Below are 12,723 nucleotides of genomic sequence, written 5' to 3'. Positions count from 1 at the left end.
GTAGGCGGCTGGTCTCCCCAATATAGAGGAGGCCACATCGGGTGCAGCAGATGCAGTAAATGATATGTGTGGACGTGCAGGTGAATTTGTAGCAGATATGGAAGGATCCCTTGGGGCCTTGGAGGTCCACCTCCAAACGGACCCCACCACCAGGGATATGTTTCCCTCCCCTCCCCTAACAGCGTTCCGAAAAGACTCCCTCGTCAGGTCCACACCCTCCACCAACCCAACCTCCACTCCCAGCACCTTCTCCTGCAACCGCAAGAAATGCAAAACTTGCGCCCACACCTCCCCCCTTACTTCCCTCCAAGGACCCAAGGGATCCTTCCATATCCGCCACAAATTCACTTGCACCTCCACACACATCATTTACTGCATCCGCTGCACCCGATGTGGCCTCCTCTATATTGGGGAGACCAGCCGCCTACTTGCGGAACGTTTCAGAGAACACCTCTGGGACACCCGGACCAACCAACCCAATCACCCTGTCTCATCAACACTTCAACTCCCCCTCCCACTCCACCAAGGACATGCAGATCCTTGGACTCCTCCATCGCCAGACCATAGCAACACGACGGCTGGAGGAAGAGCGCCTCATCTTCCGCCTAGGAACCCTCTAACCACAAGGGATGAACTCAGATTTTTCCAATTTCCTCATTTCCCCTCCCCCCACCTTGTCTCAGTCCCAACCCTCGAACTCAGCACCACCTTCCTAACCTACAATCTTCTTCCTGACCTCTCCGCCCCACCCCCACTCCAGCCCATCACCCTCACCTTAACTTCCTTCCACCTAGCGCATTTCTGACGCCTCTCCCCCAATTCCTTCCTCCCTACCTTTTATCTTAGCCTGCTTGGCACACTTTCCTCATTCCTGAAGAAGGACTCATGCCCGATACGTCGATTCTCCTGCTCCTTGGGTGCTGCCTGACCTGATGTGCTTTTCCAGCAACACATTTTCAGCTCTGATCTCCAGCATCTGCAGTCCTCACTTTCTCCTTCCGTCCAGACCAGGCAACATCCTGGTATATCTCCTCTGCACCTTTTCCAATGCTTCCACATCCTTTCTGTAATGGGGCGACCAGAACTGTACACAACATTCTAAGTGTGGCCGCACCAGCATTTTGTATCGTTGCATATTGTGGTTCTGGAACTCAATCCCTCTACCAATGAAACCTAACACACCGTATGCATTCTTAACAGCACTATCCACGGTGGCAACTTTCAGGGATCTCTGCACATGAACTCCAAGATCCCTCTGCACATCTACACTACCAAGAATCTTTCCATTGACCAAGTATCCTGCCATCCTGTTATTCTTCCCAGAATGCATCACCTCACATTTAGCTGCACTGAACTCCATTTGCCACCTCTCAGCCCAATTCTGCAGTTTATCCAAATCCCCCTGCAACCTGTAACTTTCTTCCAAATTGTCCACTACTCCACCGACTTTAGTGTCGTCAGCAAATTTACTAATCCATCCACCTATGCCTGCATCTATGTCATTTATAAAAATGACAAACAGCAGTGGTCCCAAAACAAATCCTTGTGAAACACCACTAGTAACTGGACTCCAGAACGAATATTTTCCATTAATGACCACTCGCTGCCTTCTTCCAGAAAGCCAGTTTCTAATCCAAACTGCTAAATCACCCTCAATTCCATGCCTCTGTATTTTCTCCATCAGCCTACCATGTGGAACCTTATCAAAGGCTTTACTGAAGTCCAAGTATACCACGTCAACTGCCTTACCTTCATCTACATGCTTGGTCACCTTCTCAAAAAGCTCAATGAGGTTTGTGAGACACGACCTGCCCTTGACGAAACCATGTTGACTATCTGAAATCAAATTGTTGCTTGCTAGATGATTATAAATCTTATCTCTTATAATCCTTTCCAAAACCTTTCCACAACAGAAGTAAGGCTCACTGGTCTATAATTACCTGGGTCATCTCTGCTGCCCTTCTTGAACAAGGGCACAACATTTGCAATCCTCCAGTCCTCAGGTACTAAACCCGTAGACAATAACAACTCAAATATCAAAGCCAAAGGCTCTGCTATCTCCTCACTAGCTTCCCAGAGAATCTTCGGATAAATCCCATCTGGCCCAGGTGACTTGTCTACTTCCACTCCTTCTAGAATTGATAACACCTGTGCATAACTAACCTTGATCCTTTCTCGTCTAATATCTTGTACCTCATTCTTCTCCTCTACAATATTTTCCTTTTCCTGAGTGAACACCGATGAGAAATGTTCACTTAGCACCGCTCCGATCTCTACAGGGTCCACACTCAACTTCCCACTTCTATCTTTGACTGGCCCTATTCCTACCCTAATCATCCTTTTATTCCTCACATACCTATAGAAAGTTTTATTCTATTTGCTAAAGACTGCTCGTGTCCTCTGTTTGCTCTTCTTAACTCTCTCTTTAAATCCTTCCTAGTTGATCTGTAACTCTCCATCGCCTCATCTGTAGCATCTTGCCTCATCAACACATAAGCCTCCTTCTTCTTAACAAGAGATGCAATTTCTGTAGTTCCCTTATCTTATCACTTCCTCCCTGCCTGACAGGGACATACCTATCAAGGACACGCAATATCTGTTCCTTAAACCAGCTCCGCATTTCGATTGTCTGCATCTCCTGCATTTTGCTACCCCATTCTATGTATCCTAATTCTTGCCTAATCACATTATAATTGCCCTTTCACCATCGATAACTCTTGACCTATGGCATATCCCTATCCCTTTCCATCGCTAAACTAAACGTAACTGAATTATGGTCACTCTCTCCAAAGTGCTCACCTACAACTAAATCAAACACCTGGCCTGGTTCATTACCAAGCACCAGATCCAGTGTGGCCTCCCCTCTTGTCGGCCCTTCGACATACTGTGTCAGGAAACCCTCCTGTACACATTGGACAAAAACTGATCCATCCTACATACTACAGCTATAACATTTCCAGTCAATGTTGGGGAAGTTAAAGTGCCCCATAATGACCACCCTGTTCCTTTCACTCCTACCCAGGATAATGTTGCTAATCCTCTCTTCTATCTCTCTGGAACTTTGCGGAGGGGCCTATAAAAAACTCCAAGAAGTGTGACCTCTCCTCTCCTGTTTCTAACCTCAGCCCACACTACCTCAGTAGACGAGTCCTCATCAAAAGTTCTCTCAGCCACCATTATATTATCTTTGACTAACAGGGCCACGCCTCCCCCTCTTTTACCACCTTGCCTGTTTTTAATGAAAGATCTAAACCCTGGAATCTGCAACATCCATTCCTCACCGTGCTCTATCCATGTCTCCAAAATGGCCACAACATCAAAGTCCCAACATCTTGTTTCTAGTTGCAAGTTTCTAATGTTACAGAGTGCTATTTAACCTTAGTATATACCTTCAATCTATCATTGGTAAACTGGGAATTTAGCAAAATATTTCTATGTCAGTTAAGGGAGAAAGGTCATGCTACACAAGAGCAGCTGTACCTTTATTAAGAGAGAAACCCAGAGTGAATCCAACAAATCTAAATACTCCCAAGTGATCATTATACTTATACTATAAAAAGCTGAATGAGCTAAAACTGATGGGGACACATCAGTCCAGCTTTTGTGCCAACAGGACATCAAGATATAGATGATGGTTCCTTCCTTACCACACAACTGCCTCAAAATTTAGAACTCATCTCCTAACTTGAATTGATAAGTGATTTAGAAGCATCATGATAAAATAAATTTGCCTGGTGCAACAAAATGCTGTTCTCAGTGCCTTACTGAGGTATCCATGGTTTATCAAAAAGCTACATTTTGTTCTCTATTCAAACATATCTTAAATGTTGCTATTGTATCTGCTTCAAAACTTGCCTTTCAAATCTCCTTTAAACATTACCCCTTTCACCTTAAACTTATGTACCCTAGGTTTTGACATTATTACCCTGAAAAAAAGATTCATACTATCCATGTCGCTCCCCACCTCCCCCACCAAGCTTCCAACTCTCTAGCAAAAATAATCCAAGGCGGTCCAATCTATCCGTAAAGCTAATACCCTCCGATCCATGCAATATCCTCTTTTGCAACTTCGCTAAAGCTTCCACATCCTTCCTAAAGCACAGTGATCAGAACTGCACACAACACTACTTCCAATTTTTAAATCCCTAAAATGAGGAGTATAATTCTCATTGCTTGTTGATACTCATTATAGCTGGATTCCTTCACAGTCAACCCCAAAATTGGTTTAAAAATAATGACCTTTCAAAGATCCAGAAGTACATCAAATTCCAACTGCAAGTCTGCAAATGACATAAGACTGAGTATGTAGACAATGCTCACTGTCAATAATTTGCAAATACTCCAGTGAGAGGAAACTATAAAAAGGTTTATGAAGTTGCTGGACGTTGTATGTTCCTCCTCCACTCATCTCACCAAAATAACACCTCATGCCCAAACTCCAGAAGATTCAAGGAGTTACTGCATTTATGCATTACTTGTTTGTCAAACTCGCCACAGAAAGTAAACCTTAGCAATTATCAACATCAGTATCATATGAAACAACGTAAACTGGCTGAGAGGAGACCTGACAGAAGTTCATAAAATTATGAGATGCATAGATAGAGTTGACAGTCAGATTCACTCCCCCCAGAGTTGAAATGTCTAATATCAGGGAGCATGCATTTAAGGTGAGAGGGGGAAAGGTTCAAAGGAAATAGGAGGGACAGGTGTTTTTTTTAAAAACAGTGGTGGTAGGAGTCTAGAACACACTGCTGGGGTAGTGGTGGAGGCAGATACAATAAGGGCATTTAAGGGAATTTTAGATAAGCACAAGAATGGAGGGATATGGACCAAGGGCAGGCAGAAGGGAGTAGTTTCATTTGGCATCATGTTCAACACAACATCGTGTACCTGTTCCTGTGCTGTACAGCTCTATGTTCTATATTCTAATTGAACTGCCCTCCCAACCTAGAGCTGGGTAAACAGTTCCAGTCCATGTAATCTCCTTAGAGGCTACCAAAGAAAGGAGAATTGCACGTTTAGCATTATTTTGAGTAAAAGCTGTTGGCCAAACATTTAATCTCCAAATTCCTTTTTCTTTCCAGTTCTTTGAGGTGTCAAGACAGGTCGATGACAGTTGAGCAGTGGACGTGGCGTATATGGACTTCAGCAAGACATTTGATACGGTTCCCCATGGTAGGCTCATTCATAAAGTCAGGAAGTATGGGATACAGGAAGATTTGGCTATCTGGATTCAGAATTGGCTGGTTGACAGAAGGCAGAGTGTGGTTGTAAATGGAAAGTATTCTGCCTGGAGGTCAGTGTTGAGTGGGGTCCCGCAGGGCTCTGTTCTTGGGCATCTGCTCTTTGTAGTTTTTATAAATGACTTGAATGAGGAGGTTGAGGGGTGGGCTAGTAAGTTTGCAGATGACACAAAGGTTGGTGTTGTCGATAGTATAGAGGGCGACTGCAGAGTGCAGCGCGACAGACAGGATGCAGAACTGGGCTGAGAAATGGCAGATGGAGTTCAACCTGGATAAATGCGAAGTGATGCAGCTTGGAAGGTCGAACTCGAATGCTGAATATAGGATTAAAGACAGGATTCTTGGCAGTGTGGAGGAACATAAGGATCTGGGTGTGCAAGTACACGGATCCCTCAAAGTTGCCACCCAAGTGGATAGGGTTGTTAAGAAAGCATATGGTGTTTTGGCTTTCATTAACAGGGGGATCGAGTTTAAGAGCCGCAAGGTTTTGCTGCAGCTCTACAAGTCCCTGGTGAGACCACACTTGGAATATTGTGTCCAGCTCTGGTCGCCCTACTATAGGAAAAATACAGAGGCTTTGGAGAGGATGCAAAGCAGGTTTACCAGGATGCTGCCTGGACTGGAGGGCTTGCCTTATGAAGAAAGGTTGAATAAGCTCGGACTTTTCTCTCTGGAGAGAAGGAGGAAGAGAGGAGACCTGATCGAGGTGTACAAAATAATGAGAGGAATAGATAGAGTCAATAGCCAGAAACTTTTCCCCAGGGTAGGATTGACTGGTACAAGAAGTCATAGTTTGAAGATATTAGGAGGAAGGTATAAAGGAGACGTCAGAGGTAGGTTCTGTATGCAGAGAGTTGTGAATGCATGGAATGTGTTGCCAGCTGTGGTGATGGAAGCAGAGTCATTAGGGACATTTAAGCGACTGTTGGACATGCAAATGGATAGCAGTGAGTTGAGGATGTGTAGGTTAAGTTATTATAGTTTACATTTGGATTAAATCTCAGCACAACATCGTGGGCCAAAGGGCCTGTTCTGTGCTATACTTTTCTATGTTCTATGTTCTTTCACTTAGGCAATCTTTGTCATTCCTCACACTACCATAGTGGTATTGAATGGTTATGAATATGCTTCATAAGTACAAGTCTTTGTATTTACGGCTTATTCTAAATAATTCAATCGAATAAAGTCAATTCCATGCAGCAGTTGTTGTATCATTATTAAAAATGATTACTGATCACTGACACCTATTGTACACATGGGACCCTTGAGCCTGCTCAGCCATTCAATGAGGTCATAGCTGATCTGATTGTGGCTTTAACTTAACTTTCTTTCCTGATCTCAATGACATCGCCTCTTTATGGGTCAAGTCTCTAACTCAGACTTGAATATATTCAGTGACCTAGCTGCCCCTGCTCTCTGGGAAAGAGAATTCCAAAAACTAACAAACCACCAATGAGACAAAATTCTTATTTACCAGCATCTAAAATGGGAGATCATATATTTTGAAACTGTGCCCCATTTTTGTAGATTCTGTCATGAGGGGAAATCACTCTCTCAACATCCGCCTTGTCAAACCCTTCAAAATCTGACATTTCAATACAATCATCCCTCATATCAATCTCTCACAGTAAGTATCACATCCAGTCAGGTTGCGAATTGTTGGTGGTCTTAAAAACATCAAAATTTAAATTGAATATTTTCTCCCTTATTTTTCCTTTCTCTCAAACCAATATTTCTCGTTAGTTTTCTTTTAGCCCCAAATTCGGGTTTAAATTCTCTATATCCTCTCGATCTCAGCTCTTTTGTTTGAAAGGAGTTAATAAAGTTTATATATCAACATTTCTCCATCAAGTTTCGGTTCAAAGGCTGAAAATATCCATTTTAATTGCATTAAAACATTCAATGGGAATTTTAAGTTAACAGACAGAAGCATTCAGCTGCAAGCCAAATGCTTATCTCAGCCATCACCTACAAAACAAACAACAAGGACGCATGAAGCAAGTGTCAACTCCTGGATCTCAAATTAAATCAACAGTTGAGGTACGATAAGGTAGGGCCAGAATTTAAGTTATGGGAGCAATCAGATGAGATATCATTGAAATCTATGGAGTCTCACATAAGTTTAAGATTTAGGAAGCGAGTTAGAATTTGACAAAGCCTGATCACTCATTAACCTATTAATGTAAAAACCTGGAACACGTTAATTCTGGCTGTGGATCTGAAGTATGATACCAAACACTAATCTAATCATGGGTAAGAAGTGTGAATGTAATTCCTATAAAAGCCAATAAATAGCTTTGAATCCTATTAGAACATAGAACATAACAGCTCTGTATAGGCCCTTCGGCCCTCGATGATGCACTGCCGTGTGAAACCAACCTGAAGCCCATCTAACCTATAGTATTCCATTCTCGTACATATGCCTCTCCAACGACCATTTCAATGCCCGTAAGGTTGGTGAGTCGACAACTGTTGCAGGCAGTGTGTTCCACGCCCCTACTACTCTGAGTAAAGAAACTATCTTTGACATTTTTCCTACATCCATCACCCCTCAGTTTAAAGTTATGCTCCCTCGTGTTAGCCATCACCATTCTCGGAAAAAGGCTCTCACTATCCTCCTGATCTAACCCTCTGATTATCTTATATGTCTCAATTAAGTCACCTTTCAACCTTCTTCGCTCTAATAAAAACAGCTTCAAGTCCCTCAAACTTTCCTTGTAAAATCTTCCCTCCATACCAGGCAACATCATAGTAAATCTCCTCTGAACCTTTCCAAAACTTTCACATCCTTTCTACAATGCGGTGACCAGAACTGCACGCAATACTCCAAGTTTTGTACAGCTGTACAAAACACCAAAGTTTTGTACAGCTGCATCATGACCTCAATAAAAGCTAACACACCGTATGCCTTCTTGACAACCCTATTAACCTGGGTGGCAACTTTCAGGGTTCTATGTACATGCACACTGAGATCTCTGCTCATCTACACTACCAAGAAATTTACTGTACTATTCTTTTTGATGAGACTCTTATTAAGCTCTCTAGTTCTCACACTTGATGTTCTCACCCCTCCCCATGCTAACCCATTCTCCCCACACAACCCCAAAATCCCCTCAGGACCTTCCATACAAACCTCCATAGCCTCTGTAATCCCATACCAACTCATAGTAACCCACTCAATGACCTTGAAGATCCTACATACTGACATAGCAAGTATCTTCCACGGGTGTACCTCAGGCACTATGTTTAGACATTCCTGATTCCTGGATATGTAGGAATATTCAGGACTGAATAAGGAAAGGCAGGCTTTTAGCATGTACAAAGGGAGCAAATCAATAAAGGACCTAATGGAATATAGTAAATGCAAGGTATAACTTAAGAAAGCAATTTGGAGAGCAAAGAAGGAGAATGAGAAAACATTGGCAAATAAAATTAGGGAGAAACCAAAGATATTTGATATGCAAAGAGGATAACCATAGGAAGGATAGGGCCTGCTAGGGATCAAGGAGGCAATCTTTTCGTGGGCACAGAGGGCACTGGCAGGCTGCTAAAGGGCTGGAAAATCAGATTAGGTTGGATAGGTCTGCGCAGACTTGATAGCACAGATAGCCCTTTGGTCTATGTGACTGGATGATTAAGTTTAAAACATCTATTACAATTTTACTACATTAAAATAGCTCCCATTCATGAAAGCCTATTTTAAAATCTCTTTTAAAAAGAATGTATGCTCATTCCCACACATCCCAACAACTACTAATCTCTGTGAGGTGTTAATCAAACTGTGAATTTAGAAAAATACAATACAGAAAAGACACTTCAGCCGATCAAGTCTGTACTGCCGAAAGTGCTAAATCTACACTAATGCCACTTGCCCTCACTAAGCCCCATAAGCCTTGAACGTTATAATGTTTCAAGTGCTCATCCAAGTAGTTTTTAAACTGCTTTATCTACCCTCCCAGGCAGTGCATTCAGAACCCTCACTTCTTTACACCCTTTCCTCAAATCCTGCATAAACTTCCTGCCCTTCACCTTAAAATTATGTCCCCTTGTTGTTGACTAAGGGGAATAGCTGCTTTCTATTCACTCTCTCCATGCCCTTCATAACCTTAGACACCTCTATCAGGTCCCTTAGACACCTCTATCAGGTCCCCCACAACCTTCTCTGCTCCAACAAAAACAATCCAAACTTATCGAGAAGCAAAGTACTGCAGATGCTGGAATCGGTAGATGACTCTTCACCCAAGCCTATTATACAGTCTCTCTTCATGGCTAAAGTGCTCCATCCCAGGCAATATTCTGACGCATTTCCTCTCCCTAGAGTGCAATTCAATCTTCCAAAAGCATGGAGACCAGATCTGCACATAGTAGAGGTGGTCAAACTTTTATATGTACAGAATAATCTCTCCGTTCTTACGTTTGCCTCAACTGACAAAGATGTGTCCATATATCTTAACTACCTTATTAACCTGCCCTGCCACCTTAAGGGATCTATCGTCAAACACTCAAAGATCCCTTTGTTCCTCTGAGCTTCCTTGTATCCTGCCATTCACCAACAATGCTTTTTTTTCTAAAGAGCAACTCCTCAAACTTATTAGGGTTAAATTTCTTCTGCCACTATTTTCCCATCTGACCAACCCATTTATATCCTCCTGCAACCACCCGGCCCATCACTGTGATTTGTGTTTCTAAGCATGAATAGCCTGGACACAGTGGATCAGAAGAAACTATTCTCATTGATGGAAGCAGAGAGAACAGAGTTAAAGTAATTTATCAGAAGCAGTAATGGTGACAGACGAGAAGCATTTCCATGCACTGAGTATGATTGTAGTCTGGAATGCACTTCCTCGAGAGCAGATTTAATTTAAGCGTTCACAAGGGAATTGGATCATCAACAGAAAAGGAACAACATGCAGGGTGACAGGCAAAAAGCAAGGATGTGGCTTGAGTAAATAACACCTACAGCACTGGCATGGACATGACAGGCTGAGTGACCTCCCTCTGTGTTGTAAACAGTGAATGGTTCGAGAATGGCTCAGAGAAAGTGGGTGAAAGACTAGACAAAGTACAGCATATTGTGAAATCATGGCTAGGGCAGGGGACGTGACACCAGTGAGAAAGTGAGGTCTGCAGATGCTGGAGATCAGAGTCGAGTGAGTGTTGCTGGAAAAGCACAGCAGGTGAGGCAGCATCTGAGGAGCAGGAGAAATGATGTTTCAGGCAGGAATGATGAAGGGCTCTGGCCCGAAACATTGATTCTCCTGCTCCTCGGAGAATTCTCCTGCTGCCTGACCTGCTGTGCTTTTCTAGCAACACGCTCTCGACACGTGACCCTAGTGGTGAAGGTTGGGGAAAAAAAAGAAATAGCAGACGGAACTAATTAGGTAGCTTTAATCTTCAATGGTAAGATGTCAGATCTATGATTTCATCCCACTTCCTGAAAGGGGGCAGGAAGTTTAAGAATACAATTTGCAGCAAATGAAAAAGATAGTCTGCAATAGTGAGCTGTATGGGCAGAGCTCACCATAGTCAAATAATGCACTGTGTGGTGCAGCCAAACCTAGCTGTGAATTGACTAAACCTATGACACACCACACCTAATTAAGCCTACTTGCCTTGGACTAAAGTAAGCAAAGGCATGGGTTGTACTAGGGGTGTAAGTAGGGTAACAAAGTCACATTCCATAGTACCAAATATGGTGGAGTGAGTTGTGCAAATCAATAGCAACAGAAATAATGCAATAAACAAATGATTCCAGCCTGAGTGTTGGAACTTGGAGAGTTTTTTTCAAGGAGCAGCACATAGAAAAAAAAGAGGGGTGAACAGGATGTCTGAGCAGACTGGTTGGCAGTAATCAGAGATGGCCAAATTTGTCACTAAAATGATGTAAGTAGTGAGGTTGTGCAAGATAGTGAGGTCATAGAATAGTTGCAAAAAGTTATCCAGTGAGTTTATGTGGAACAGAGGGATTGAAGAAAGATAATGAGCAACGAGTGGAAGGAAAGCAGAATTGAGATGGAGGATATAATCACAGTGACTGAGAAATCATTTCAAGCTGATGGTGTAGGCAGAAAGTAGGGAAGATGTATGTTAATCAGTCAAGTAGGTAGTAGATAGCATTTTAAAGTCAAGACAAAGGGTGAGGAAAACAGAAGATGCTCAAAAGAAGTGAATAGACCAAGGTTATATCAACACAATGCCTCCTGGGTACTAGCCAAGAATACAGTAGCTTGGGCTGACAGTAACAGTTAAAATCAATTAGGCGAAAGTGAGGACTGCAGATGCTGGAGATCAGAGTCAAGATTTGAGTGGTGCTGGAAAAGTACAGCAGGTCAGACAGCATCCGAGGATCAGGAGAATCAACGTTTCGGGCAAAAGCCCTTGAAACCCTGGTTAAGCCAGTTGTAGTGAGGTCGTACAAATTCCTCTGGGTTTTCTGCTGGTTATTCACTGGTTACAGTAGTTACTGTCTAGGGTGGTGAACATTACAGGTTCAGGTTAAGGTTACCTCTTCGTCTCGCTCTCTACACACCCCGTCCCGTCCCGTCCCTTCCCTAACCACCCCTGTCCGCCTCCGTACTGACCAAAGGTTCAGTCTCCGGACTGTGTCCAAATCGGGAGCCCGAGCTCGCGACAGAACCAACTTCTTACTGAGCATGATGGCGGCGTCACTATGGCAATGACCCGAACTCTAACGGGGAGGAGCTTATCCGACATTAAAGGCGCGGCGACGACATGACGAATTAAAAGGCGGCGACAGTAAAGTGTAACGCGCGATTCGTGGAGCAGATTGTTAAAGGCACAAACATGATATATGATGTTAAAAGAGATCAAGCACGGGCTTGATCATTAAATAGATAGGAACACTGCATTCGGCTTAAATAAACTTCCCATTTTGATTTGATCAATTATTGTCACATGTACAGTCATGGTGATAAGCATTATTTTGCGTGCTATCCAGACAAATCGTACTTTCCATTAGTACATATGAGTAATAGAACAGAATGCAGAATACAGTGTTACAGTTACAGTGAAAGTGCAGCGAAAGATCAATTCTAATGTATGAAAAGTATTTTCATTAGTCTGTTAACAGCAGGGAAGAAGCTGTCTATGAATCTATTGGTGCACGCATCCAAATTTTTGTATCTTCTGCTAGATGGAAGAGGGTGGAAGAGAGTATGACTTGGGTGGGAGGGGCTTTCATTACGTTGGCTACTTTCCCAAGATAGTAGGAAGTATAGATGGAGTCAATGGGAGAAAAGCTGATTTTCATAATGGAGTGGTCTGTGTTCACAACTTTCTGTAATTGCTTGTCGAGAGCAGTTACTATATCAAGCTGTGATGCATTTGAGTAGGATGTTTTCTATGCTGCATCTGTAAAAATTGGTAAGCGGCATTGTGGAAATACCAAATTTCTTCAGTCTTCTCAAGCAGTAGAGGCATCGACGTGCTTTCTTGGATATAGCGTCAGTAGGGATGGACC

General features: G+C 42.9%; 1 protein-coding gene across 2 annotated transcripts in view; it reads right to left on the bottom strand.

Annotated features, from left to right (window-relative positions):
* Positions 1 to 11,901, bottom strand: part of cfap410 (cilia and flagella associated protein 410) — an 82,075-nt gene extending 70,174 nt beyond the window's left edge. The window contains exon 1 of one of the 2 annotated variants that reach the window (XM_043691469.2): positions 11,825 to 11,901. In XM_043691469.2, coding sequence (XP_043547404.1) covers positions 11,825 to 11,898 — 74 coding nt within the window. In that variant the 5' untranslated portion in view covers positions 11,899 to 11,901. The remainder of the gene's footprint in view (positions 1 to 11,824) is intronic. The other variant, XM_087988001.1, reaches the window with a different exon arrangement.
* Positions 11,902 to 12,723: the final 822 nt, after the last annotated feature.

The sequence above is a fragment of the Chiloscyllium plagiosum genome, unplaced genomic scaffold (assembly GCF_037043375.1).
Source record: "Chiloscyllium plagiosum isolate Xiang-an unplaced genomic scaffold, Cpla_swu_hap1 HiC_scaffold_6, whole genome shotgun sequence".
NCBI classification, from domain to species: Eukaryota; Metazoa; Chordata; class Chondrichthyes; order Orectolobiformes; family Hemiscylliidae; genus Chiloscyllium; species Chiloscyllium plagiosum.
Note: the sequence above shows the minus strand (reverse complement) of the source record. Positions and strands in the feature narration are given on the sequence as shown.